The sequence below is a fragment of the Gregarina niphandrodes genome (genome assembly GCF_000223845.1).
Source record: "Gregarina niphandrodes unplaced genomic scaffold scaffold00014, whole genome shotgun sequence".
NCBI classification, from domain to species: Eukaryota; Apicomplexa; class Conoidasida; order Eugregarinorida; family Gregarinidae; genus Gregarina; species Gregarina niphandrodes.
In genome coordinates this window covers 149,398-174,364 of record NW_011645784.1, presented here as the reverse complement: position 1 = coordinate 174,364, position 24,967 = coordinate 149,398, and the positions used below count along the sequence as shown (strand labels likewise).

Sequence of the window (24,967 nt, the reverse complement as noted above, 5' to 3'; positions counted from 1 at the left end):
ACCGGGTCCACAGGATTCTCGTAACACACATTGCAATCAAAACCGGGTTTCAACCCCCCCGACATTGTTACTACATGGAAATAAAACCAGCCCTGTGGGCCGGCCCTGCGGACCCACTACCACACGCTGAAGGAATGGGAGTGTCTGGACTGGGCATAAGACGGCACCAAAAAGAAGGGAATCTGGCACTGAATCACCCAGGCATTTTCAACCAGCGCCAACCAGCTCCAACCAGCTCGGCACCCTTCGCCCAGGATGTCGGCTGTCGATTTGTAACGGCCTCATGGTTTTGTTTTGTCTCGTATAAAAAATTTTTTTTTTTAAACATAGTGCAACTGTGCTCGATGGATCTATTTCTATAGTTTCTCTCTTGCTTCAGTTCCAATGCATTAAACATTAATCACGGCGTGAAGACGAAGGTAGCCCTCGTTGACAGTTGACCATACTCCCTTTGGAGTGGATGATTCTCTTGTCGACAGAGCTTACTGAGCGCTGACAAATAACAGTACATTAGGCTTAGCGCTGACATACAGCAGCACATTAGGCTTAAGTTTTTTTGGATCTGCCATAGCACTGTGTGTGCAACACAAGTTGCAACCAAAAAAAATCAAAGCGCCACCAGCTGCCTGCCCCAATCACGCACGGTTGTCTGGAGTACCACAGGCCCACGTATACCCACACAGACAGGTTTTCCTTATATAATCTGGCGCATTGGGAGCTTTGTTGGAGAACTATGCTTGAGGCTATTTCCGTTAAACAAGCAGCTCCCAAAAGGGCGGGACGCCGGCAGCCCTATGATGCCTTGCCTCCCCAGCACACGCGTACCAGTATACGTGTGTGACAGGGCACGCTTATGCTAGCGCGCGTGTGTGCTAAGCGACGTGCGCCAGCAGAAGCGCACCTGTGTGTGTATGTTCAGCCTATGCAGTATTGGTCGAGTTTATGGGAGAGCGCGTTCCAGAGTTGTTGTGCTTTCTTCTCAGCTTCCTGGACGTTGATGGTGGCGCCAGTATCTGTTACGACCATTCCGACGTACTCTTCGGCTAGCGATTTGGTGGGCTTGCTGATGTCGACCGAGTCGAGTACTTCCTTGAGCGTGGTTTTGTCGGCGTCTGCCGCGTTCTCATCAGTCACGATGGTCTGGACGTCCACGTCGTCGTACAGCCGCATGCCGACTCGTTTCTTGATGATACTGAGAATGATGCTGTCCACATCTCGCTCCACTCTCGCCCCGGTCTCCTCGTCCACCTGCACAGCATCGTTGTGCACCCGACTGCTCGTCCGGAACTCCAAAGCACCCTCCTCCAGGATCGAGTCCTGCGGCCGCTCCGTCGAAGTCACCTCACCCCGCAGGGTCCAATGCCTCTCCGATACCAACTCCCTTTCCAGGTCGCGCAACGACATCGGAACGATATTTAATTCCCCGGCCCCGGCACTCCTTTCTGGAACGGACCAAACCGTAGCCGAAAACCCAAGCGGGTTTGCCTAGCTCCCCTGAGCCGTCGTGACGAACCGGGCTCGTGCTGCTAGGTCCTAGCCCCCGCACCTCGACAACCCTTTTTTGGACTATTCTCCAGGACCACTGACACACACGACGACCAACCCTGTTGACAACTCACTGGTGGACGACCTGGGTAGTGTTAGCACCCCAGACGAGCACTGGTGGAAAGCATTCGTACGTGACTGCAAGCTCCAACCCTTCCGCAACGCCTCCAGAGGTTCCGCATAGAAGCGTCGGCTTTCAAGCAGGTCATCGACAAGACCGTGCGAGCCATCTTTCCAGCGAGCTTGTACATAGAGGAGGTGACCGCCGACATCCTAGCGCGAGGACAGTTCTCGTCATACCACGACATTGACCACAGCGTGACGAAGCAGTTCGAAATACTTGCGAGGTTGTGCATACACTGGAACGAGGAGTTCCCGTTCTGCAAGCGCTGGGCGTGCCGCGACGTGTTGTGATGCCTCCCTACCAGCGCCAGGTACAACGCGAAAAGGATGACGTATGACGGGCCGCTGGAGCTTATTCAAGCCCTGTACACCCTCAAGCCTCTAACCGCGCGTAGAGACGCAGAGCTCGCACCGGTCGTGACAGCACAAATAGTTGACGCTTACCCGGTGCAAGACGCGGGCAGCGGTTGCCGTGACCCAAGCGGAGCTGCGAAGAGAAGGAGATTCGACAACCGACCATGCAGAGCGCGCGGCCAACTTGGTCATTGGAAAGGCGAGTACCTGAAGCGACAGTTGTTCTGCGCAAATTGCGGCAGGAAGGGCCATACCGAAAACGTGTGTGCCGTAAGGAAGTTTGAGCGGCAAGGGCGAGTGGAAATAGCCGTGGACAACCGCCCGGGACCATCAACATAAGAATGCCTCAGGACAGGACGTCCGTCGACAAGGCCAAGTCCCTCAACAGTCTTGCCCACGACAATCTCCAGCGCCAACTGCAAGTCAACCAGAAGCGCAATGACAAGCGCCGAGTGAGACAAGCGGGCGGAGACGGTCACACCCGGATAGACGCAGAAGCTGCCAGAGCGGACGTAGCGGCGTGTGAGGAGGACACACCTAGTGACGAGTGACTATCTGGTGGTAATGAGTTCACCAACTTGGGTAAGCTTGGGATACAGCTAAGCGGGTTCGGTCTCTCACCGTTACGTCAACCGGTTCAGTCCTCCTTGCTGTGTCTGCGCCCCAATCCCGCAAAGGTGTGCTGCTTCGTTCGCCGTTTGCGGTAGAGACAATGTCGCCAGAGGGGTGTCCTTATCTAACCCGGATGTCGTATCAGGCGTAGACGAATCGCTGACAGACCAGGAGCTGCTCCGAGAGACTAGGGATGGAGTACGGAAGCGTGCACCGCATCTGAATGAGACAGAGTTCGTCGTGCTGTGGGAAGTATTGGAGAGAAACAAGAGAGCGTTCCTACGCCCGAGCCCGATGAGTGGGCAGGTGAGATATGAGACAAACTTCCAGGTTCAGAACCGACCGACGAAAGTGAGGCTGATGCCATTGCCGCGGGCCGCTGAGGAAGAGCTCAAACGCCAGGTAGACTCCCAGCTTTCAAAAGGCGTCATACGTCCGAGTAAATCGCCGTGGAGCTCTCGTCCATTCGTAATCTTAAAGATACCGACGACTACCGGTCGTAATAGACTATCGGCAAGTCAATAAGCAGGAGCTTGATGACGCGTTCCCTATTCCCCTCCTCTGGGATAACCTCCAAAAGGCGCCCGGCCATTCCCACTATATTGCTCTCAACTGTAACTGGGGGTTCTGAATTGTTCCCCGCGTTCTGCACCCCTTTGGACTGTTCGAAGGCACGTTGGAGCAGCCCTTCTTCATGAGTAGATTAAGCATGGATTAGGTGGGCCCTAGAGCATGCCAAGGGCAGGAATACTACATCCTTGTGTGTATAGACCACGCGACTCGCTACATCGTAGCTAGAGTAACGTTGGCGAAGACGGCTGTGGTAACGCGCAACCTGTTTGCAGAAAGTGTAGTAGGAGCGTTGGGGATACCCTTCGAAGTATACACGGACAGCGGAACAGAGTTCAAAGGTGACTTCCACCACTACGTGACTTCCATGCTGAAAGTCAAACACATCAACGCCCCACCACACCTACCTCAACTAAACGAATCGAATCACCGCACTCTCCAGGAGTCTTAATGTATCTCCAAGATACATTAAGACCAATAATCATTCCGACTTGACGCTATTGTTAGTCCACGCGGTATACATTTACAACATAACAATCGACAGCGCCACTAAGAGATCTCCGATGTTAGTCGTAACCGGCAGAGAGCCCATGCTACCCGGATGGTCACAAGAGGGATCTCACTCCGTGGGATAAAGGTTCATCATAACCAACCTACTCGAGGCGACGAGCGCCGTAAAACATGCCCTGGTGCTCACCAAACCACCGACAGCGAAAGGCGAAGACTTCGAGCTGGGAGGTGTTAGTCGTAAGCACCATGGTCGAGCCCGTCGAAACTGCAATCCATGGTAAGGTCAGAATGGAGAGATACTAGGCCACTAGTCGCTACCCTACGTAGTTACCGAGATCCAAGGCAACAGAATGCGCCCATACGGACGCTACGGCAGACTTAGGGACAAGGTGCAGTGCAGGCCCGAAACTCGAGTTCTGCGCGACTTGTTCATGCGGCGCAAGAGGCTAGTCAAGGACTGCAGATGTGAAGCTACTCGGTGCACCTGCCCCGGAAGATGAGAGGCTACAGCCACAACGAACACTTAGGTTACCCTTGCTCAGCCCACGCAGAGATTACCACCAAGATCGATCAGAGAACCGGACAGCATAAGCTGGGAGAGCTGTTGAGCTCATGCTGTTAACCCTTTTTTTTTATTATTCTCCAGTACCACTGACACACACGATCGCTACTGACCCTGTTGACAACTCGCCCCCTTTGTTCGCATTGACTGAGCTGCGCATGGCTAGAGCAAAGAACCGCGCACCACACATAAATATTTCTCAATCACAATAGCGCAATCCTTTTGCATTAAGTGATGAGTCCCCGGTCCAGTACAAATTTAAACTCCCCTTAGGTTGCCCGGCGTAGATTTTTCATGATGGATCCGTATGTGCTGGTCGCCGTGTGTGACTGGAATGAGAAGTGGCGTTTGTCGCAGATAAAAGGGTTGAATATCTTGCAGTATACTCCAAGATTGCGTGAGGTCCTCGGGGTCGAAAGTGATGAGGCTTTGGTGGCACGTTTGTGTGGTTCTGCATCGGTGACGGAGTCATTGGAGGAAATGCACACTGTAGATCTGCCGTCCGTATTGATCAACTATCTAGCAGCAATGGGGATGATGAATGTGAAGGGGAGTGTGTCGCGGGAACTGCTGTTAGACGAAGCGAGACATCGACTCCGGGACTACGTCGAGACGACGGCGACGAGATATGGTGACGATCGCATAGTTGAACAATGGAGCGCGGAACTTAGCGAGGCCAACGAGAAGTCCCGAGACAAAGTGCTAAAAAGACGGAAAGCCATGGACTCTCTGGAAAGAACCATTGAATGTCCTCCAGCTCTCGCCAAACAAGCACAGCAATTGTGCGCACTCTCCGAACAGTGCACAAACTACGAAGACCTGGTGTCCAAAATGGAGGAAAACGCTCTCGAAGACGACGACGAAGAAATGACCAGAGAACTATGGCTAAACATCATCGAACTTTCCCTCCACTCAGCTGTCTCCGAGATACCTCTCCTTGACGCCGAAATTAGCATAATACGAGAAATGAACCGCAACGTTAATCCCATCGACAGCAATCCGGTCGTCAGCAACCCGGTCGTCAGCAATCCGGTCGGCAAGCAACCGGCAAGAAAACCATGTATTATTAAAATTGTAAGTCGAATCATACACATCGAATCTTGATTGAGATCGCCCACGTGGGATCGAATAAACCGGGTGGGAGTCGTAAATGGTATGTGTGTTAGAGTGACAAGAGTGAGCTGCATAGGTTGTACACGCAGCAGGTCTTTCAAGCGCCGTTCGCTCCTCCAACAATGACCATAGCGGAGTGTGTGCAAAAAGAAATCGAGCAAGACGTTCACACGTTGGGTGCTGCGCAGAAGCGAAGCATGGAGAAGGACTCCGACGATGAAGACGAAGACGCGAAGGAAAGGAAAGCACGAGAATGGGATGACTGGAAAGATGCGAATCCTAAGGGCAGTGGCAATAAAATGGTGAACAGAGGATGAACTTCTGGGGACGAGTTTCTCGGCTAAGGGCTGCCAGCAAAGATGGGGGTCCCGAAGATGGGTGTCCGGGGGGGGGGGGGGAAGGGCTTTTTTGTGGATGAAGGAATATATAAAGTGGTCGGCGTTGTCATGTGTATGTTTGCTGGCCTTTGGATGTCGTGTATTTAGTGTCCTTCGTTTCGAGTCGGTCATTCATGAGTTCGATCCTTACTTCAACTACCGAACGACTAAGTACTTGCGAGACCATGGCTTTCATGAGTTCTGGAATTGGTTCGACGAGTCGGCTTGGTACCCTCTGGGACGTGTTGTTGGCCAGACCCTTTTCCCCGGCCTTATGATTACAGCGACTGTGCTTTGGAACTTGGCCCAGAAGGCGGGCATTATGCTGGACATTCGCGAAGTGTGTGTCTTCACGGCTCCTCTCTTCTCCATGGGCACTGCATTCGCCACATACAAACTCACTACCGTCGTATGCTACTTAGACACAACCTGCCACGCACTTCCCGCACGTGTAGAACATGGGACGTCTGTACACCCATGTTCTACGTCCTGTGCACTCCCCAACCATACTGTGGGGTGCTTTAGGCGTCGAACTCAGTGCCGGCGGGGTTGTTTGCGGCGCTGATTATTGCCATATGTCCATCGTATTTGAGTCGTTCAACGGCTGGTGGGTTCGACAATGAGGCGATTGCGATTTTCACTATGGTGTTATCATTCTATACATTTCTACGAGCCTGCCGGAAGGGGAATTTGGCTTCGGTAGTGCTGGCATGTCTGGCCTACTTTTACATGGTCACGGTTTGGGGTGGCTACGTGTTTATAACTAACTGTGTGGCGGGATACGTGTTGTGTGTGACGGCAATCAACAGTCTTGATGATAAGATGTGGCTGGCTTATATGGGCTGGTATACATTGGGTACCATGTGGTGTTTCAACATCCCCTTTGTTGGTGTGGGTGCGGTCAAGAGTGCAGAGCATTTGAGTTCTCATGTGGTCTTTGTGGTATTGGCCGTCTGGAAGTTGATGCAATTGCAAATGTTCATGAAGAACTCAGAGCTATGTCGCTCGCTTCTGGGTGCCAGGCGGACCGTGTTGGCGGCGTGTTTCGGAGGTCTGACGGCGCTGGCCGTGTTGGTCGTGAGTCGAGGTTGGTCTCGCTTCAGTGGAAGATCGATGACGTTGTTAGACCCCAGTTACGCAACCAAGAACGTGCCGATCATCGCCAGCATTTCGGAGCACCAGCCGCCAATTTGGAGTGTCTTTCACACGGAGCTCGGTCCCGGTTTCGTCTTCTGTCCCGTCGGCATCTTCCTGGCTCTCGCCCAGAATGAACGCAAACACCTCTGGTTCCTCGGAGTCTACGCCGTACTCGCCGCATATTTCTCTGCAGTCATGATCCGCCTCACCCTCGTCCTTGCGCCCGCCTACGCCTGCACCGCCGGAGTCGCCATCGCACACACTCTCGCACACTGCGCGGATACACTCAAGACGATCCAATCTGACCAAGACAAGTCAATCGCAGACGACAACGAGCAGACCGCAGACTGCAACAGGCAGGCGTCATCTACGCAAGACGTAAGTGCGCAAGACGTAAGTGCGCAAGAAGTAAGGACGCAAGAAGTAAGTGCGCAAGAAGTAAGGACGCAAGAAGCAAGGACGCAACCAACAACCACTCTACCGGCGGAGAAAGATGAGAACAAATTGTACGACAACGGCAGGAAACTCCGGAAGAACAAAAGGCAGGCGGCGAATACTGCAGGCAATAATGCAGCCACCGTCAGTGTTGCGGCCACTGCCAGTGTTGCCACCAAGACTACGGCCAAGACTACGACGAAGATTACGGCGAAGGGCACACTGGCGAGTGGTACCACTACGGGCGAAGTTGTGGTGCTGAAGATGAACAAGTGTGTGGCAGTGGGAGTTGTGGCCTTCGTCTTATTGGTGCTGTTTCGGGTGGTCACGTTGGGTGTGTTTTCAGCGGCGGCGTTGTATTCGAATCCTTCGATTGTGACAGCGGCGCAGTTGCGTAATGGAGGTACGTTGATGATTGACGATTTGCGTGAAGCGTTTCAGTGGATGGCTCAGAATACTCACCCGGAGAGTAAGTTGTTGTCATGGTGGGATTATGGGTACCAGGCTGCGTACATGGCTGATCGTTCGGTGATTGTGGACAACAACACATGGAACACGACACATATTGCGACAGTGGGACTGGCTCTGGCCAGCGATCAGGACAAGGCTTATGACATCGTACAGAGCCTGGATGCGGACTATGTCTTCGTGCTCTTCGGCGGCGTAACGCGCTACAGCGGCGACGACCTTAATAAGTTTGTTTGGATTATTCGCATCGCCAGTCGCGAGTTTCCTGATTGCCCCACGGAAGAAGAATTCATGTCGCCATACACCGGCGGCTACGAAGTAGGCGAACAAGCATCACCCACTCTACGATCCAGTCTCATGTATCTTCTCTCATATCACAACTTCCATCGGAACCAACAAACTCAAGGACAAGATATATTACGCGCATCCGAAATACCAAAAACACTCCCCCTCAAACACTTTACCGAGGCATACACCACCTCCTCCTACATGGTCCGCATCTACAGAGTCAACAGCCCCAGACAACGCTGACCACCCACCACGCTGACAACCGCTAAAGCGGACTATTGGGGACGCAAACCACCGACCCGACGCAAACCACCGACCCGACGGAAACCACCGACCCGACGGAAACCACCCGCCACGACGGAAACCACCGACCCGACGGAAACCCCCCGCCACGACGCATACCACCCGCCACAACGCATACCACCCGCCACAACGCATACCACCCGCCACGACGACGACTTGGTGGGGCCGCTGGTCGTGTGTTTTGAACCGTGTATGTCTATAAAGTCACTGTATAAAGTCGATACAGTGACTGATATGCCTGTACAGTTGTGTGCGTATAAAGTCTCTTCGCTCACCCCAGCGCAGCGCACACTGTTGCTGCAGCCTGTGGCCGCATCCCCTTTGTGTTTTGGGTCACACGCATTTCTTTGCACACGTGCGTGTGCCACATCTAACATGTGCCTTAGAGAGGGTCGAACTTCTCTACATGCAGCATGAGATTTTCGTGGGCGTTGGGTGTGCCCGGTACGGCACGGAGGTATCTGGAGATGAGCTCGTCGATTGATGGCGAGTTGGAGCTTAGCATGCAGCGGCTGAGCCAGGCGTACAGTTCGAGTTTGGTCCAGCCATTTTTCATCCGGAACAATTCCTTCAGTCGCTGGTTCGATTCCCAGTTAAGTTCCTGTTGTCTGCAATGGACCACGAAGGTCTCTCGCGGGCCACCGTCCGCCAAGTCTTGAAGGTTGCAGGTCAGGTCACCTTTTTCGTCGAGATAATCAAGTGTAGTAGCGGGCAGATCTACGGGAAACGCGAACCCCGATGAGAACATAGCGATCCAATGCGTGGTCGGATCCTGACAACCAGGGACACGCCATACAAGAGATAAATTCTTACGACTCAATTCACCTTTCATCGTTTGCTGTACAATCGCATTCAAATAAAACAAGTTTGTATTGTAAGTAAACCAAATGTCATGCGGACCTTCAGACCCTGTCCCCGAAGCACTCACTGCCAGGCTACGTAACTTCTCAAATGCAGTTCCCAACTCACTGTGAGGAATGTCATCCACTAAAATAGGAGTCTTATCCACCACATTTTTCACATAGTCAGAAAGCTTCTGAATCGGTAACAAACTGTGCTCCAAAGGATAGCAATCTCCAACGTCACATTTCAAACGCTCATATTGTGTAAGTCTGATCAAATCTATATCTAAAAATAAACAAATCTTTCGCTGGTAGTATTCTGACGTGAAAGGTTACTATGTATTTTATGCTCCGTATTATAGCTCAATCCGAACATTAGCAGGGCCGCATATTTTATCGTCGAGTACGAGAGCCTAGATCCCATTTGCTTGCATATCGTGAGCCGGTTAGGATCAAATTTTCGCACCATACCAATCAGCATTTCGTAGTAACTGATTGGATGGTCGCAAGAAGAATTGTAATAGTCAATCACACTGTCAAAACCACACTTGACGGAAATGCAAATAAACCTAGTAAGCTGATATGCGCAGAAAGCGTTGTTCAAAATCTCTACAGCAAGACATAGATGGCGCACGCCGGTGTGTCCCGCATGTGCATGGTCACGGTTGTGCATGGTCACGGTTGTGCATGGTCACGGTTGTGCATGGTCACGGTTGTGCATGGTCACGGTTGTTCATGGTCACGGTTGTTCATGGTCACGGGTGTGCTGACCACGGGAGTGATGACCACCGGAGTGATGACCACCGGAGTGTATTCTGACGATGGGAGTGTCTTTACCCTTTCCTATTGTCACAGCATCGTCGTCGTTCTCGTCGTTGTTCTCCTTGAGGTAGAAGGGTGCCCACTCAGTGTGTTGAGAGATGAGCTGCCAGACATAGAGGGCGGAGAACATACTAAAGTCATGATGGTTTTCGTGGTGGTTGTCTCTCAACAAGTCGTCTAGTTCGGTCCGGAACCTTTTGGCGAGGAAGAGCACGTCGTGAACGGCGTCTAGCGGGAGCACTTTGCTCAAAACACCCGGGCCTTCCTCGTCGATACCGCCGAGATCATTTTGGCCCGTAGCGACGGATACGACCAGCGTGGGCCATTCGCAGAGTAAACGGGACGTGGTGACAGGTCCGAGCCTGACCAGCTGCTCGAGCACCGGCAGGTTGATGGTGGAGAGCTTGAGCTCGGCCGTTTTGGTCTCGCCCCCCTGTTTCAGATCTCCTCCCTGTTTGATGTCTCCTCCTTGCTTGAGGTCTCCTCCATGTTTGGTCTCCTTGCGTTTGGGTCGCCACTTGGTCCTGGTTTCGTTTTGGATAAGTCTCCGCAAGCTGCGTAGGTCGCAGACCATGGGTGCGAGTGTCCGTAGGTACTCGATGCCGGCGACCAACTTGCCGAGCACGTCGGGTGGTGAATTCTCCCCATCTCGAGTGGCAGGCAGGTCCACAATGTGCAGCCGATAATCGGTAATCTCTTTCTCCGCTGCATATAAATCATGACCAATTTGTACCCGTGGCCGAACCTCCTCTACCCGGGTTCGAAACCCATGCTCTGCACTGGTCACCGTACTTGTCGCAGCACTCACCGGCTCCTCCCAAGACGCCTCGCGGGCATTCGCCACGAGCTGCTCAATCGTCGGCGAATCCCCCGTCAGTAAAAATACCTGGTCACTGCTTCGACGATTCTGTATTGGAAACATAAAAGACCAAACCCGCCACCCAAACCCGTTACCCAAGCCCACTAGCTGACACTAACTACCACTAATGGGACGACCTGCACGGCTGTTGAGAGCACTCAGTACAAACATAATCCAGTGCGAAAAATGAAATCAATCGTCGAGCAGCAGTGCCAGACGGACACCTGATGCTTGTTCTGCTCGCAGCAGGGCCGTCTTGTACAGCAGCACCGTGGCCCAGCAGCTCGATCGAAACTTGGTCATTTCGCGACATTCGTTCGTCAAGAGTCCGCAGGCGCCCCCGGCTGGCAAAACCACTAACCGGCGTTGCTCCGGAATGCGACTATACTCTCCCACTCCACACACGATCCCAACGCAGATGCCAAGATAGAACATTGATCTCTGCGAAAATAACGAAACGAATGTCCATGTATGCGATGTTACACCGACAGAGCCCGCCAGAGTGTGTGTCCACAGTGTGTGTGTCCACAGTGTGTGTGTCCACAGTGTGTGTGTCCACAGTGTGTGTGTCCACAGTGTGTGTGTCCACAGTGTGTGTGTCCACAGTGTGTGTGTGTGTGTCGACCGTGTCGCGTACTTGCATATGCTCGCTATTCACTTTGTTAGGGTTATTGTCGATGAACGCCTGAAGCAGGTTCACCAGTCGTTCGATTGCTTGGGCCACAAGTCTGGCAAGCCCGCATTCCCACGTACAGGTCAATTCATCAGGCGATAAAAGTTTGTTTTGTAGGGTTGAATAGTCTTGTATGATTGGGTAGTTCGAGTCATCTGAGCTCAATTGCTTACGATATGTGAGGGCCGCTTGTAGGTCCGTGGTTGGGTTTGTCTCCGCCGTTGGGGCAGTCGTCGCGGTGTCTTCGAGAGCGGGTTCAAGGTCTTGTATAGCACTGGAACAGAGCTCACTGCGGGAGGGGGGTTGGCTGCCAGCTTGGTCAAGCGAGCTGTCAGCTGTTGTGGGCATGGTCGAGGTGGAGGTGGAGGGGGCGTACGAGGATCGGTGTCGTAACGAGTTTTGGTAGGCTTGCTGGAGGATACAAATGAAGCTGTACCAGAACCGCCGCGGCGGGAGTTCCGTAAGAGTGCACACATCGCGACACACTAGAGGTAAAAGATCATCCGCCACACCCATTCCGCACTGTTGCTGATGCCACATCTCCGATAAAAGGAAGGTCATGCCTGGAGGAAATCCACCTAACCGAATATTGTAGTCTCTTTCATACACTCTAATAACCTGCTGCCCACGCTCTTCCCCGATGGATGCTGCCGCTTGTTCTCCTTCTTCGCTATCTCCGTTTTTTTCCTGACCACCTCGATCCCTTTGCCTGTCACTCGCTGGGCGAGAATCGCCCGTTCTAGGGAGAGAGTCTCCAGTTCTAGGGTGAGAGTCTCCAGTTCTAGGGTGAGAGTCTCCAGTTCTAGGGTGAGAGTCTCCAGTTCTAGGGAGAGAGTCTCCAGTTCTAGGGTGAGAGTCTCCAGTTCTAGGGTGAGAATCACTGTATTCCCCGTCGAGGGCGAAGCTGGACTTCGAGTGGTCGCCTACGTTGGGTAGCCGCTGTTGATTCGCAGCTACGGGATTTGCAGCGATATAATTGTCATGATTGGTAGCGAGGTCACGCAAAATAGTTCCCTCTACTTGGATAGAACCTTCCAGTCCGGCGTGGCTCTCTTTAGAGCCGCTCGCCGGCTTGTGGCTCTCTCCGTGAGCGTCTTTTGTACTTCCTTGCGTTTCGCGTACAGCGGCGGAATTCTCGTGGGCTGCACAAGTACCTTCACCGCTGTTGGAGGTAAACATTAAACGTAAATACAGGTCCCTTAGACCCGAAGTGATATGGAGCTTCTGGTTACACAAGTCGTACATAAACTTGATCGATAGTATCGAATGTAATGCTTCATCCGTCACGGGTTCGTCATCCCGGCTGAGAATTGAATTGAGGATGGAACTTAGTATGCCTTCATTATTGAGCAACGGTAGAACATTCCGTGCGTATTCTGATGTAACCATTCGTATACACCGTGTACTTTAAACATGAACACTTACCACATAAACGGGACATGGATGTGTGCAAGAGCTAGCACGCAAGTGGTCATAGGAGGGGTGATGGTACAAGTGGTAATATAGTTTAGTGGTGCCCCACGCGTGTGTGCAAGGAAAGGATATAGTTCAGTGGGTGTTAGGTCGGGTGTGATAAGTATGTACCCGCGTTTTGTGGAATCGGGAATTCATCGCGTTGTTTTATGGCCTTTCTACCGACTCGGATAAGGTCGCAAGACTTGCATGAGCAGCGTGTGTCCTTCGGTAGAGTCAGATACCTGTCGGAAATGGTGATGTAATCCCTGACGTATTCTCTAAACGTTAGACCTAGACCGAAGTAGCATATGGAGTTGAGAACATTGCTAATTGTTGTGCCCGATCCCCGGCCTGTGGTCTGCTGTCGAACTCCGGTGTGGCACCCGCCGGCGGTGAGGGCCTCACTAGCCCGTAGGAGTGTCGGAATGAGGCGGAACATCGACTCCCACATCAAAGGAGTCACTCGGGCAGGCGGGTAGTCGCTCAAAACCACGTCCAACAAACTTAAACATTTTACCAACCAGCACACATCACTCCTGGACGTCTCGCCGCGTTCCCCTGAAGTCTGCTGGGCTAAGGATACCTGCAAAACATCCTCAACCCAGAGAAGAAACTGGCTCATACGCTTCGCGTCTTTCCAAGCCCATTGGATGTCGATTGAGTATGAGTCTCGGTCACACAGATAGTACACCAAGGCCGACATTACTCCCAGCCGCTCGTCAACTATAAAAGATGCACGACTCACTGCATACTGCCCACTGGGCAGGTATGTTGCGCGCAGATTGCTAGCGCCCCAAACCGGGTAAGGGAGTGAAGGGTACTACCGCGGTGCTAGAGGGGTACTAGCGGGGTACTAATGCCAGCCCTGGTGCTTACATGAATTTACGAGTACTAGTGCCATGTCTATTAGGAAATCTAGGGTGGCTTCCTTGTCCTCGTAGGCCCAAAGCATCTCGAACCCATCATGCTCCGCGAATACACTGAAAAGTTCTTTTGAATGACTGTCGATCAAGTCCAAGAGGGCTCCAGACTCAATCACGGCCTTCGGCGTCTTGCAGCGGGTCAGTCGGGCGTCGAGGATGTCGGTTGTGAGGGTTGTTTCTGCCATCTCTACCGAAAGCACACACGTGCGATTTTTTTTTTGTTGACCGATGCTCTTGAAGAATCGACCTCTGAAGACGCTAGCGACCCTCCGAGCGCGCGGGGCGGCCACGGCGGCTGCGGTGTGGACGCCGCCGGTGCACATGTGTAGCGATCTGGACGGTTGTTCGGCGGATAGTGGAGTGATGATGCCTACTTCGGTGCACTGGCGGAACGCCGCGCGCAACAGCATTGGGGAGGTGGACGTTCGTCTGCCGCACCCCGCGTGGTCCAAGGCCGAGCGAGAGGCGGTGGGAGTGGAGCATACGAAGCCGGAGACGTTGGTGGACCGGGCAGCATACTCGACCATTTGGGTGCTGCGCCGTGTTTTCGACCTGGCGACGGGGTACACGTTTGGAGTGAAGGACGAAGCGTGCATGATTCGTCGCGTGGTGTTTCTGGAGACCGTGGCAGCCGTGCCGGGCATGGTAGGTGCGGCACTACGTCACCTAAAAAGTTTACGCCGGATGCGGAACGATTACGGCTTCATTCACTCATTGCTTGAGGAGGCCGAGAACGAGCGCATGCACCTTATGACGGCCCTGCTGCTGCATGAACCCTCCAAAATTGTACGTGCTGCGGTCATTGCCGCACAGGCACTCTTCCTCGCCTGGTACACCACCATGTACGCGCTCTCCCCACGCTTCTGCCACCGCCTTGTCGGCTACCTCGAAGAAGAGGCAGTCAAAACCTACACTCACCTCCTCCACCTACAAGACACTGGCAAACTTCCTGGTTTCGATATACCAGCCCCCCGTGCCGCCAGAGCCTACTGGAACTTACCGGATGACGCCTCGCTCCGCGAGGTCTGGGACTGCATCCGAGCCGACGAAGCTCACCACCGTGAAGTCAACCACACCTTCGCTGACCTCACCGCAGTACCCAACGCCGTCAACCCTTTCCCTCCCGGGTACTAAACCTGCCGCCATTTGATCCTGAGCCCCGCCGAACGCAACTCTCCTTACGGGATCCCCACGGGATCCTGAAGCCTCATGGGACCCAAGCCCGTGTCCAGCCGCCAAGAACTTGAGAGCCACGGGCCTGACCTGCCTGTCGCCAGCGACGCAACTCCGTTCGGACCCATACCGGTTCGGAAAACGGACCTAGAAATGTCAATTTTTATAGAAGCAGCTAGCTCTGCGGCTAGTTCTGCGATACCATTTTTAGAAAGAACTTTGTGCTATTTCTCGCCAACCGATTCGGCTCGGTTCCGACCGGCTGCAAACACACTCCCTCTGCGTCTGAGCAAACAGGGTGGGTGTCCAGACACACAAGCTGGGTTGCAACTCTTCACCAGCTGCCGTGACATAGTGGTGTTGGGGCCGGCAAGTATTTCTGGTTGCCGGAAATGGAGTCGGAGGCGGACTACTCCTCCCGTCGAGGCAGCACAGCCAGCAGCTGCGTAGGCGACATCTACAAGGAAGTGGACACCTATATTCGCGGGTCGCGGAACGCCGAGCTCCGAGACGTGCCTTTGGTCGACTTCCACGGACTGTTGTCGGCCGAGGCAGAAAAGCTAGAGGCGAGAGAGTTGGAGGCGAGAGGGTTGAAAGCGATGCCGGGGGTTACGACGGGGGGCGCCGGGTTGGCCCACGGCCGGGTAGTGTACAAGTTGGCTGAGGGTGTATATTACATTCCGGAGGGTAGCACGGTGGAGTTTGCGAAGCAGCAGTGGCGCCAGGCTTTGCTGAATTACCCGCTCGTGTGCGAACACAACACAAACAAAGGCGACATATCGGCCAGCTTCAACCCGGCCACGGAGTTCACTCGCGCACCCCGCCTTCGCTGGTGCAGTCTGGGCGTCGGCTACGATTGGACGGCCCGCTCTTACGAAAGCGAGCCCCCAGCTGCGCTGCCCCCCTCCCTTGCCCAGTTCGCTCAGACCGTCGCAAACGAAATAAAAGCCAAAACAGCCTGCGTCTGTCTCAAACCGAACGACCAAGACGTCCTTGTGGACCAAGACGTCCTTGTGGACCAGGATGTCCTTGCGGACCAAGATGTGACAAGTATGAGTAACTGCTGTTGCAGTTGGGGACGCTTCTCGCCGGACTGTGCATTGGTTAACTACTACATGGGAGGTGACCGGTTGCGCGGCCACCGCGACGACGTGGAGAAGGCGAAAGGCATGCCATTGGTCACGTTGTCACTGGGCACGGCCGCCCTCTTCCTTTTCGGAGGGCCAAACCGCGATTGCAAACCCACCGCTATCGTCCTGCGGGCCAGAGACATCCTCGTCATGGGCAACAAAGCCCGATGCAACTACCATGGCGTGCCTCGGCTCCTCAACTATCAACTCGGCAATCACACACCCAGCGACCGGGACATGCTGCTCGCCGACGAAAACCCCGTGGACCCCGCCAACCCCCTGCGAATTAACATTAGCATTCGCCAGTGCTGGTGCTAGCTAAAGTCGCCGCTGCTACCAACAAAGCGAGAGCGCCAACCAGAATGCTCTTTCGCCAACCAGAATGCTCCTTCGCCAACCAGAATGCTCTTTCGCCAACCAGAATGCTCTTTCGCCAACCAGAATGCTCTTTCGCCAACCAGAATGCTCTTTCGACATGACCTTCCTTTTTAACGGTACGATTGTCCTCGTTCTCCAGTATATATACCTCCAGTATAGGTCTCTCCAGTATAGGTCTCTCCAGTATAGGTATCGTTCGCCTGTAGAATGAATGCTCTCTCTGTATGATGAATGGTCTCTAGCTCTCGTAAGCTTTCAGTATTATGCTCTTCATTGAAAGATAGTAACTGTTCGCCTCTTCCGGTTCTGGGTTGTCAGCCCTTGTTGTTCTCCACTCACATGTTTCTCGTGCATATGCAATTGGTTCTGGGATGCCAAAAAAGCGACGAGTAAATCCACCGGTAGTTCTGGACCCAGTAATCGAGGCACACTATCAGAAGCTGGCAGTTGACAATGAGGTGGAGATAGTGGAAATAGTGGATGCTTCTCCCTGGGGTGCCATTCTCCCCATCGATGCCCAATACAGGAAGCGCCGAGAGTCAACAGCCCTGGAGACTACAGTCCCCCCAAATGGGACTCCTTCCCCAGGTGAACACGACATGGGTCAAAGCAGCGGCAGATTCCAGTACGACTTGTGGGGGTACCTGGCTACTTCCGTATGCTGCAACGGTTCTATGGTTGTGTCTGCGTTCAGCTCGGGCCTGGATTTGCACGTGAGTCTTACGGTGCCTCCCAAATTGTGTAAAGGCCGGAAGGGCTCTCTGTACTCGAGGTCCTTCCCCGCGGGAGATGACGTATGGATGACTCAGCGGTTGGTATCCCCCTTTGCCTCCTGTGTTTCCGACCTGAATATACAAACGTGTGAGCCACAGGCAACAGGCGTTTATACCACCAGCAGTCGTGCCAATGGTAGTGGTAGTGTACTCGGCGGTTCAAGTGGGTCGACGGCGGCCGGTCCCCCCAATGGCCGGAAGCTTAGTCCGAAAGAACCGAAAGGCACCGCTCCCAAGCGGTCTGTTGGCAAGTCTGTTGGCAAGTTGCGATCAAAGTCTGCAGCGAACAAGACGGCCAGTGTTGAAGAGTGGTGCTCCACCGTCGTGGAGCAGGGCTACGAAAACGTGGACGACGCAGCCTCTGCCTTTATTCTACTTGCGCACGGCAGCACACGGACGCACTGGCCCAAGTTAGGGGGCGGTGCCCAAATCCGGTGCGTAGTCCAGGGCCGGGACATCGGGCGGCTCGACCAGGACCCCTCTAAGTTCCTCACCGTGCTCCTCGGACTTGGACTCATTGTACTCAAAGCGGCCGTCGTTATGCCGTCGGCCAACGCGGCAGATACCGTCTCTATGGGCACAAGCCTGGATGTGGTCCTCAGCGTCTACGTAAATCAAAACGTGGACATCTGGAGTGTGCGCTTGAGCAACCGCCTAACCTGGGAAGCACGAGACGTATTGAGACAGAGTCTGCTCTGGATGCTCCGGTCCATCGGCTCGATCGCGCAAAGGAGCCTTATGCGGCAACTTGTCGAGGATTCGCAGCAAAAGCGCTCTGGTTCTCAGTACAGAAACGGAATGGCAATAGTGGACCACTCGGCCACAGTGGACGACCTCCCGGTGGATGGTGACCAAGTCGTGAACTACCTTCCGGCGGCGGACGACGAAGCTGTGGACGACGAAGCTGTGGACGACGAAGTAGCGGACCACGAAGCTGCGGACGACGAAGCTGTGGAGCGCCCAGAGGATGACGGAGGGTCCGGAGTAGACGACGGAAGTAGTCGCAAGTTGAATGACGAGGTGTTCGGGTTCACAATGAGTACGGAGACGAGAGATCTGCCCGCGTGGCCCTGCAGTTCGGTGTTCAAGTCCACGTTGCGGCACTACCAGGAGGAGGCGTTATGGTGGATGCTGGAGCGGGAGCGGAGTGGGCTGGGGGAGCCGGAGGAGGTCTGGGATTCTTTCGCGTTGGACCGGGACCGTTCCATCTGGGTTAACTTTGTAAACGGGCACCTTAGTCGGATTTCTCCCGCAGGCGGTCTTGAATCCGCCTGCGGTGGTCTGCTGGCGGACGACATGGGCCTGGGCAAGACCGTTGAGATGCTGGCTTTAATTAGCAACGACTACCTCGATGAAGCCGAAGCTGGAGTGTGGAAAAAAGCCACACCCCCCATCGACCAGGTCGGGGTAGTCGATCAGGGGAAGGTGGGGGCAGTCAATCAGGGGAGGGCGGGAGTAGTCAATCAGGATACCTCCCAGTCTTCTACAAGGGCCGGACAGGGCAACTTGTTGGTCGTACCGTTGTCACTGGTCTCGCAATGGCGGGAAGAATGCACCCGGCACGTTCTAGCGCCGCTACGCGTTTTCGAGTACCACTCTCTGGACAAGCCGGTGCGCCAGCTGGGGGATTACGACGTCGTGATTACTACCTACGGCACGGTCCGCAGCGACCACGGTTCCCGGACAGATCCGACGGCAAATTCTCGCAGCCTGACCCTCAAGGGACACCCGCCCCTCAAGGCACTCCCGGCCCCCATTAGTACGTCGCCTTTGTTTGGCAAGCGCTGGCGAAGAATAATCCTTGACGAAGCTCACTTGATAAAGAACCGGCTGGCAAAGACCACAAAAGCTGTGTGTGCACTGCAGTCGGACTACCGATGGTGTGTAACCGGTTCGCCTATTCAGAACCATTTGGACGACCTGTTTCCTCTGTTAGTCTTCGTTGGGGCTCAACCCTGGAATCAATTGATCTGGTGGAACCGGCTCGTGGGCAAGACCTCGACAAAGACCTCCGCCAAGAAAAAGCCCGGATCTGGGACCGGATATGGGACCGGATCTGGGACCGGATATGGGACCGGATCTGGGACCGGATATGGGACCGGATCTGGGACCGGATCTGGGACCGGATCTGGGACCGGATCTGGGACCGGATATGGGACCGCGGGAGGCAGAGCGGGCACGGAGGACCAGAGTCATTCTGCTTTGGAAGTTAGTCGAGTACGAAATGTTGTTCGTACCCTCATGTTGCGCCGGACGCGGGAAACCATAGATACTATCACGGGTCGCCCGATCGTAAGTCTACCCCCTCGTTACGTTGTTAAAGTTTGGCTGGAGTTCGATGAGAGTTTATCCGACATTTATTTCACCATGTATTCGCAGGCGAAACACACGTTCCAAGAGCTAACTAAAGCCAACGCCATCGGTCGACAATATACCAACATGCTATTGCTGCTTCTGAGACTACGACAACTATGCTGCCATCCCATATTGATCCTTACACATTCCGTTCAGGAAGATGACTCTTTAAGCAAAGAGGATATTCAGAAATTAGCGGAAAGTCTTAAAGAAAACAGATGCCCAATATGCCTCGACTCGATGTAACAGGACACAACTATTATCATGACACCAATCACAGTTTAGTATCTGCCATGACATGACACGGAACACGATGGACACACATAGCCCGGCACACACATTGCCCGGAACACACATTGCCATAACACACATTGCCCGGAACACACATTGATGTGCAGAGAACAAGCTGTGGTCTTGCCGTGCGGGCATGTGTACTGCATCGCTTGCGTAAACCTGTCGTTAGGAAGCAAGTTGTCTACGGACGAGATAATATCCCACATTCCGTCAGCGTCGCTGGCTCGCGCTTTCAAGATGATTACGGGCACCGCGCGACGCATTTATCACGGAACGTGCGCCTTATGTAGAGCCCCATACACAAATGCAACCATACGGTCCATTTCAAAGTCCGATGGAACTACTTTGCAAAATAGTTCGGAAGATAAGTCGGTAGAGACATCGGTACAGAACTCAGGTGATGTGTACAGCCAATTCGAAGGTGGACCGAATTGGAAGAAGACTCTGCAGCAGCTAACATGGAAGGAATTATTGACCCCAAAATTAAACTGTGCTTTGGGAATATGTCAAAAGATCGTAGCCAATGGTTTAAATGTGGTGGTCTTCAGTCAGTGGACGGGGTTACTGGACATCATGAAAGAAGGCCTCTCCCGGCTGAAGCTCAACACCTGTCGACTAGACGGCTCACTATCCAAACAGCAGCGATTGGAAGAGATCGAAAAATTCAACAGCGCTCGGAATCCGACGGTTACTTCCGTACCGCCCTTGTCAGAGATCCTGGCCGGTTTGAAGCACGCTGAAAAATGCAATCCAGACGGAACACCTCTCAACCACCCGAACCACCGAAGCTCAACCGGAAGACCTCCCTGTATTGACTCGGTCACCAAGGATTTGGTCACCAAGGATTTGGTCACCAAGGATTTGGTCACCAAGGATTTGGTCATCAAAGACTCGATCACCCATGTGGTAGCTCCTCCACCCATTCCTTCTGCAACAGTTCCCGACATGGAGATGGAGGCGGACACTGTTGGTTTAGACACAGTTGTTATAGATACCGTCGGTCTAGATGCGGCGAAGGAACCTGCGGCGAAGGAACCTGTGGCGAAGGAACCTGTGGCGAAGGAACCTGTGGCGAAGGAACCTGTGGCCGACCCAGTTCAGGAATCAGTGCCTAAATCTGTGGATTTCAATGCGGTTGCACCCAACGGAAGTTTGGCTGTAAAATGTACGTTTGAAGATGTTGTAGATGAAACGATAGACCATCAATTGGACGGTAAAACATCCACTGGTGTGGTTCTGCTGTCGTCGCTCAAGGCCGGCGGAGTGGGACTTAATCTAGTCGCGGCCAATTACCTTTTGTTGCTGGACAGCTGGTGGAATCCCGCGACCGAGGCACAAGCGATGCAAAGAGTGCATCGCATTGGCCAGACGCTGCCCGTCTACATATTCACTCTCCACATGTGCAATTCCATCGAAGCTAAAATTCTAGATTTACACATAATCAAAGAACGGAGATCCGAGTACGTTCTCCTGACACACACGTGTGTGTGTGGCATAATACACTCGGTTACACACATGGGCACTTGTTCATTCGGGTTTCATTGACTGGGGACTGGGGTTCATAGCTTGTGTGTCAGAGGCGTTCTTTCGAATGCAGCCGCCGGTCGATCTAGCCGCAAGGGTGGGATCGACGACCTCAACTTCCTTTTCGACGAAGGGTAATAGCTCTGGTGATAGACTGGACCGATCAGATTGCCTTTCGAGTCTTCTGAGAGGATAACGATCCTTGGGAAGGAGGGGAAGACACAGTCGGGACGGAGTCGGGACGGAGTCGGGACGGAGTCGGGACGGAGTCGGGACGGAGTCGGGACGGAGTCGGGACGGAGTCGGGACGGAGTCGGGACGGAGTCGGGACGGAGTCGGGACGGAGTCGGGACGGAGTCGGGACGGGACGGAGTCGGGACGGAGTCGGGACGGAGTCGGGGTGGGGACGTACTAGAGTAGCGTAGAGGAAAGAGTAGGTGAGGAGCATGATGCCGAGTCCGACAAAATAGCCAGTTGCAGAGAGCCGCCAGTCGATCATTTTTTTTGGCGAACTAATGCCAGGTGAACAGTCAGATTGCCAGATCGCAAAAGTACGTATGGTTGGTATGTTGTCTACGTCTCCATGTTTCAGGAGCAGTTCAGGGACCGCGCGATCGCCAAGTGTCTTCATTGGTTGGAACCGTTCCCCGTGCGGGAGGAGCATTTGGACGCTCAGAAGATCAGCGGGGGTAAGTGACTGCCTCAAAGTGTGTGAGTATATCTCAAGTATGTGGGAGTCAGGTATGTGTGGGAGTCAATTATATGTGGGAGTCAGGTATGGACGGTTCTGATGTTTTGCTTAGGCATAACCAACGTGCTGTATAGGGTGTGGGTCAAGACCGAATTTGCGGAGTGTGTACGACAAGTTTTGAAAGGCGACTCTTCATCAGGAGTGCCCGGCGGCGGTTCGCTGCTAACCGCTGGAGTAGGTGTAAGGTTTTTTGATCGGGCGCAGGCATGCGAGCTCGTCGATCGCGAGGAAGAAGCATACGTGATAAGTTTATTGAGCAATGCTATATGTAAATCTACTTACTATCACTTCCGTAACGGACAAATCGACGAATGGCTCTCAGGTCGTAATGTAACCATCGCAGAACTCAAGAACTTCGGCTGCTACACCAGGGCTGTCGCGCAGCACTTGGCCAAACTACACCGGACTAAATATCAATATTCACGTCGACCCGACCAACTTATTGAATTCGCCAAACTGACGACGGCTACGCCGTCGCCAGGCGACCATTCAATCCCATACAAAGAAACCGCAGGTGGGACAAACATGTGTGCGACGAACATGTGTGCGACGAACATCTGTCCGGCAAACACGTGTGCGACAAACACGAGCGCCTCAAGTGTGTGGGCATCCATAACCGGTACGAGTAAAGGGGAAGGCTGCCCGCCCCTCTGTGAATTGCCGGCAGGTAAGCGGGTCGTCGCGGCTGGCGAGGTGCCGGGGCTGCTTCTGAAGGGTGGCAACAACAACGTTGTTCGGCGTCTGACGTTTTGGGTGAATTTCTTGACTTCGTACGACTACTCTGAGTACCATCATCTCAATGAAGACTTAAGAGTTTTTTATGAGCTCTACGAGCAAGTTGGTCGTTCCTACTCGGTGAAGGAGGTTTTATGCCACAATGATCTGCTCAACGGTAATATAGTTCTTACGGATCATTTGGAACGAGGTACGCCGGTGGAAGGTCAGGAGCTGGCCGTCGAGTTCATCGACCACGAGTACTCCAGTCTGGGCTTCAACGCTTATGATCTGGCTAACCATCTAGTAGAGACCGCAGATGAAGATTGGCGCTTCCCTCATCCGGATGCCTACGTAAGGGAGTTTGCCGTGACCTATTTAGAGGCATTCAATGATCTCCTCTCTGGTGAGGACCAGCAAGGTAGCACTACCGCGTGCAGTGGCGAATCCATTCACTCAAGTTCAGAGCCAAGCGCCGAGGACTCCCAAGCAAACTTGGCGCCGTCTCTAGTGGCGCAGCTGAAAATTGACTCACACACCAAACACAAGGAGACTGGGCCAGGCGAAGGGCTACAGCAAAACAGAGAAGGCGAAGACCGAGAAGGCGAAGACCGAGAAAGCGAAGAGCAAAAAGGAAAAGGTGAAGAACGAAAAGGCGAAGAACGAAAAGGCGAAGACCGACAAGGCGAAGACCGACAATGCGAAGACCGACAAGGCGAAGACCGAGTAAGGACGCGGGATGACGCCGCGAAAACACCAGCTTCTCCTGCAGCACAGACTGCGGCTTCCAGCGAAGCAGCGGATACTCCCGCTACTGGTACTCCCGCTGCTGGGTCTGCTGGTTCCGGTGACGACCTGTCGTTGAACCATGGCACCGTGAAGTGCCAAACGAAGGGGGCGTGCCGAGAAGATGGATCTCTGAGTGAGGCGCTCATGAACCTGGTGGTTAACTTGGCAAACGTTCGGGACGAGACCTTCAGGCCCTATCTGATGACTGAAGCCCTGGTGGACGAGTTCGTCGAATGTATCAAGGCGGCCTCTCCGCTCACCCACTTCTTTTGGTCCGTCTGGGCACTGGTGCAGAACATCAATAACCCTTCGGACGTAGCGTGTAACTTTGCTCAGTTCAGCGCCACGAGATACCAACGATGGAGCTCCTCACCCTACGTGACAAGACAGCGAGCGGCATGTCGGAAACAACCCCGCCAAGTTTAGGACGTGAGACGGGCATCTGTCAGTGCGGGTGAGAGAACGAATTCAGAGAAGAACCCGGCTTGGATTCTTATTACCCAGAGCGGGGGGTGTTGTATGTTCTGGGGGTGTTGTATGTTCTGGGACAAGCGGTAAGCGAGCGGTAAGCGAGCGGTAAGCGAGCGGTAAGCAAGCAGTAAGCGAGCGGTAAGCAAGCAGTCCTTGAACGTTGGAAAGCTGGTCCACAAGCTTGGCAGTCGTTTTAAGCTTGGCTGCTTCCTGGCGAGAGACAGTGCTTCTCAAATAAGCGGGTACACACACGCGCCTGCACTCAAGCATGTCAGCACGGCTGATTGCCACCGTTAGAATAAGCATGTGATTTGGCATGTGATTTGGCATGTGATTCGGCATGTGATTCACCATCATTGGCCGTTGTACCTTCTGGGCCATGTCTGTTGGCCATTTCCGTCGTGAATGCTTTTTGACGCCCACCCGATTTGTAATTAACTAGGGTAAAGTCCATTGCCGAATGAGCAGCCACTGCCTTCAATTGGTGGGGTCCCAAGGGGTGGCATTTTCCAACGATGTACTGCGCTATATTCGGCATGTGGATGAGGAGGGCTCCAAGATTTACTGGAGTAACTTCCATCAAAATAAAGACGTAATTCACCCCCGTAGCAAACTCCCCCCCGGTAGCAAACTCCCCCCACCCC

The 24,967-nt window shown here is 53.6% G+C and overlaps 13 protein-coding genes across 13 annotated transcripts; 7 read left to right on the top strand and 6 right to left on the bottom strand.

Moving 5' to 3' along the window:
• Positions 1-915: 915 nt before the first annotated feature.
• On the bottom strand, positions 916-1,404 carry GNI_079060 (Mpp10; the record flags this gene model as incomplete). The annotated part of the gene is made up of 1 exon (XM_011132294.1): positions 916-1,404. The coding sequence occupies one exon, from the start codon at positions 1,402-1,404 to the stop codon at positions 916-918; it is 489 nt and encodes a 162-aa protein (XP_011130596.1).
• A 959-nt stretch (positions 1,405-2,363) lies between these two features.
• GNI_079050 (hypothetical protein) lies at positions 2,364-2,573 on the top strand (the record flags this gene model as incomplete). The annotated part of the gene is made up of 1 exon (XM_011132293.1): positions 2,364-2,573. One exon carries the CDS (start codon positions 2,364-2,366, stop codon positions 2,571-2,573), a length of 210 nt encoding a protein of 69 aa, XP_011130595.1.
• A 1,997-nt stretch (positions 2,574-4,570) lies between these two features.
• GNI_079040 (TAP42-like family protein) lies at positions 4,571-5,706 on the top strand (the record flags this gene model as incomplete). Its single annotated transcript, XM_011132292.1, has 2 exons — positions 4,571-5,350; positions 5,443-5,706. 2 exons carry the CDS (start codon positions 4,571-4,573, stop codon positions 5,704-5,706), a joined length of 1,044 nt encoding a protein of 347 aa, XP_011130594.1.
• Positions 5,707-5,803: 97 nt separating this feature from the next.
• GNI_079030 (oligosaccharyl transferase STT3) lies at positions 5,804-8,337 on the top strand (the record flags this gene model as incomplete). Its single annotated transcript, XM_011132291.1, has 2 exons — positions 5,804-6,175; positions 6,292-8,337. 2 exons carry the CDS (start codon positions 5,804-5,806, stop codon positions 8,335-8,337), a joined length of 2,418 nt encoding a protein of 805 aa, XP_011130593.1.
• Positions 8,338-8,779: 442 nt separating this feature from the next.
• Positions 8,780-9,720, bottom strand: GNI_079020 (hypothetical protein; the record flags this gene model as incomplete). The annotated part of the gene is made up of 2 exons (XM_011132290.1): positions 8,780-9,525; positions 9,576-9,720. The coding sequence occupies 2 exons, from the start codon at positions 9,718-9,720 to the stop codon at positions 8,780-8,782; spliced, it is 891 nt and encodes a 296-aa protein (XP_011130592.1).
• A 258-nt stretch (positions 9,721-9,978) lies between these two features.
• Positions 9,979-10,983, bottom strand: GNI_079010 (hypothetical protein; the record flags this gene model as incomplete). The annotated part of the gene is made up of 2 exons (XM_011132289.1): positions 9,979-10,766; positions 10,854-10,983. 2 exons carry the CDS (start codon positions 10,981-10,983, stop codon positions 9,979-9,981), a joined length of 918 nt encoding a protein of 305 aa, XP_011130591.1.
• A 129-nt stretch (positions 10,984-11,112) lies between these two features.
• GNI_079000 (hypothetical protein) lies at positions 11,113-12,109 on the bottom strand (the record flags this gene model as incomplete). The annotated part of the gene is made up of 2 exons (XM_011132288.1): positions 11,113-11,361; positions 11,558-12,109. The coding sequence occupies 2 exons, from the start codon at positions 12,107-12,109 to the stop codon at positions 11,113-11,115; spliced, it is 801 nt and encodes a 266-aa protein (XP_011130590.1).
• Positions 12,110-12,171: 62 nt separating this feature from the next.
• On the bottom strand, positions 12,172-12,982 carry GNI_078990 (hypothetical protein; the record flags this gene model as incomplete). Its single annotated transcript, XM_011132287.1, has 2 exons — positions 12,172-12,450; positions 12,521-12,982. 2 exons carry the CDS (start codon positions 12,980-12,982, stop codon positions 12,172-12,174), a joined length of 741 nt encoding a protein of 246 aa, XP_011130589.1.
• Positions 12,983-13,151: 169 nt separating this feature from the next.
• On the bottom strand, positions 13,152-14,156 carry GNI_078980 (hypothetical protein; the record flags this gene model as incomplete). Its single annotated transcript, XM_011132286.1, has 2 exons — positions 13,152-13,771; positions 13,925-14,156. The coding sequence occupies 2 exons, from the start codon at positions 14,154-14,156 to the stop codon at positions 13,152-13,154; spliced, it is 852 nt and encodes a 283-aa protein (XP_011130588.1).
• A 43-nt stretch (positions 14,157-14,199) lies between these two features.
• On the top strand, positions 14,200-15,105 carry GNI_078970 (alternative oxidase; the record flags this gene model as incomplete). Its single annotated transcript, XM_011132285.1, has 1 exon — positions 14,200-15,105. The coding sequence occupies one exon, from the start codon at positions 14,200-14,202 to the stop codon at positions 15,103-15,105; it is 906 nt and encodes a 301-aa protein (XP_011130587.1).
• A 431-nt stretch (positions 15,106-15,536) lies between these two features.
• On the top strand, positions 15,537-16,592 carry GNI_078960 (2OG-Fe(II) oxygenase family protein; the record flags this gene model as incomplete). The annotated part of the gene is made up of 1 exon (XM_011132284.1): positions 15,537-16,592. The coding sequence occupies one exon, from the start codon at positions 15,537-15,539 to the stop codon at positions 16,590-16,592; it is 1,056 nt and encodes a 351-aa protein (XP_011130586.1).
• Positions 16,593-17,023: 431 nt separating this feature from the next.
• Positions 17,024-21,736, top strand: GNI_078950 (SNF2 family amine-terminal domain protein; the record flags this gene model as incomplete). Its single annotated transcript, XM_011132283.1, has 3 exons — positions 17,024-19,982; positions 20,244-21,534; positions 21,652-21,736. The coding sequence occupies 3 exons, from the start codon at positions 17,024-17,026 to the stop codon at positions 21,734-21,736; spliced, it is 4,335 nt and encodes a 1,444-aa protein (XP_011130585.1).
• A 445-nt stretch (positions 21,737-22,181) lies between these two features.
• Positions 22,182-24,278, top strand: GNI_078940 (choline/ethanolamine kinase; the record flags this gene model as incomplete). Its single annotated transcript, XM_011132282.1, has 3 exons — positions 22,182-22,287; positions 22,402-22,863; positions 23,017-24,278. 3 exons carry the CDS (start codon positions 22,182-22,184, stop codon positions 24,276-24,278), a joined length of 1,830 nt encoding a protein of 609 aa, XP_011130584.1.
• Between the last annotated feature and the right edge of the window lie 689 nt (positions 24,279-24,967).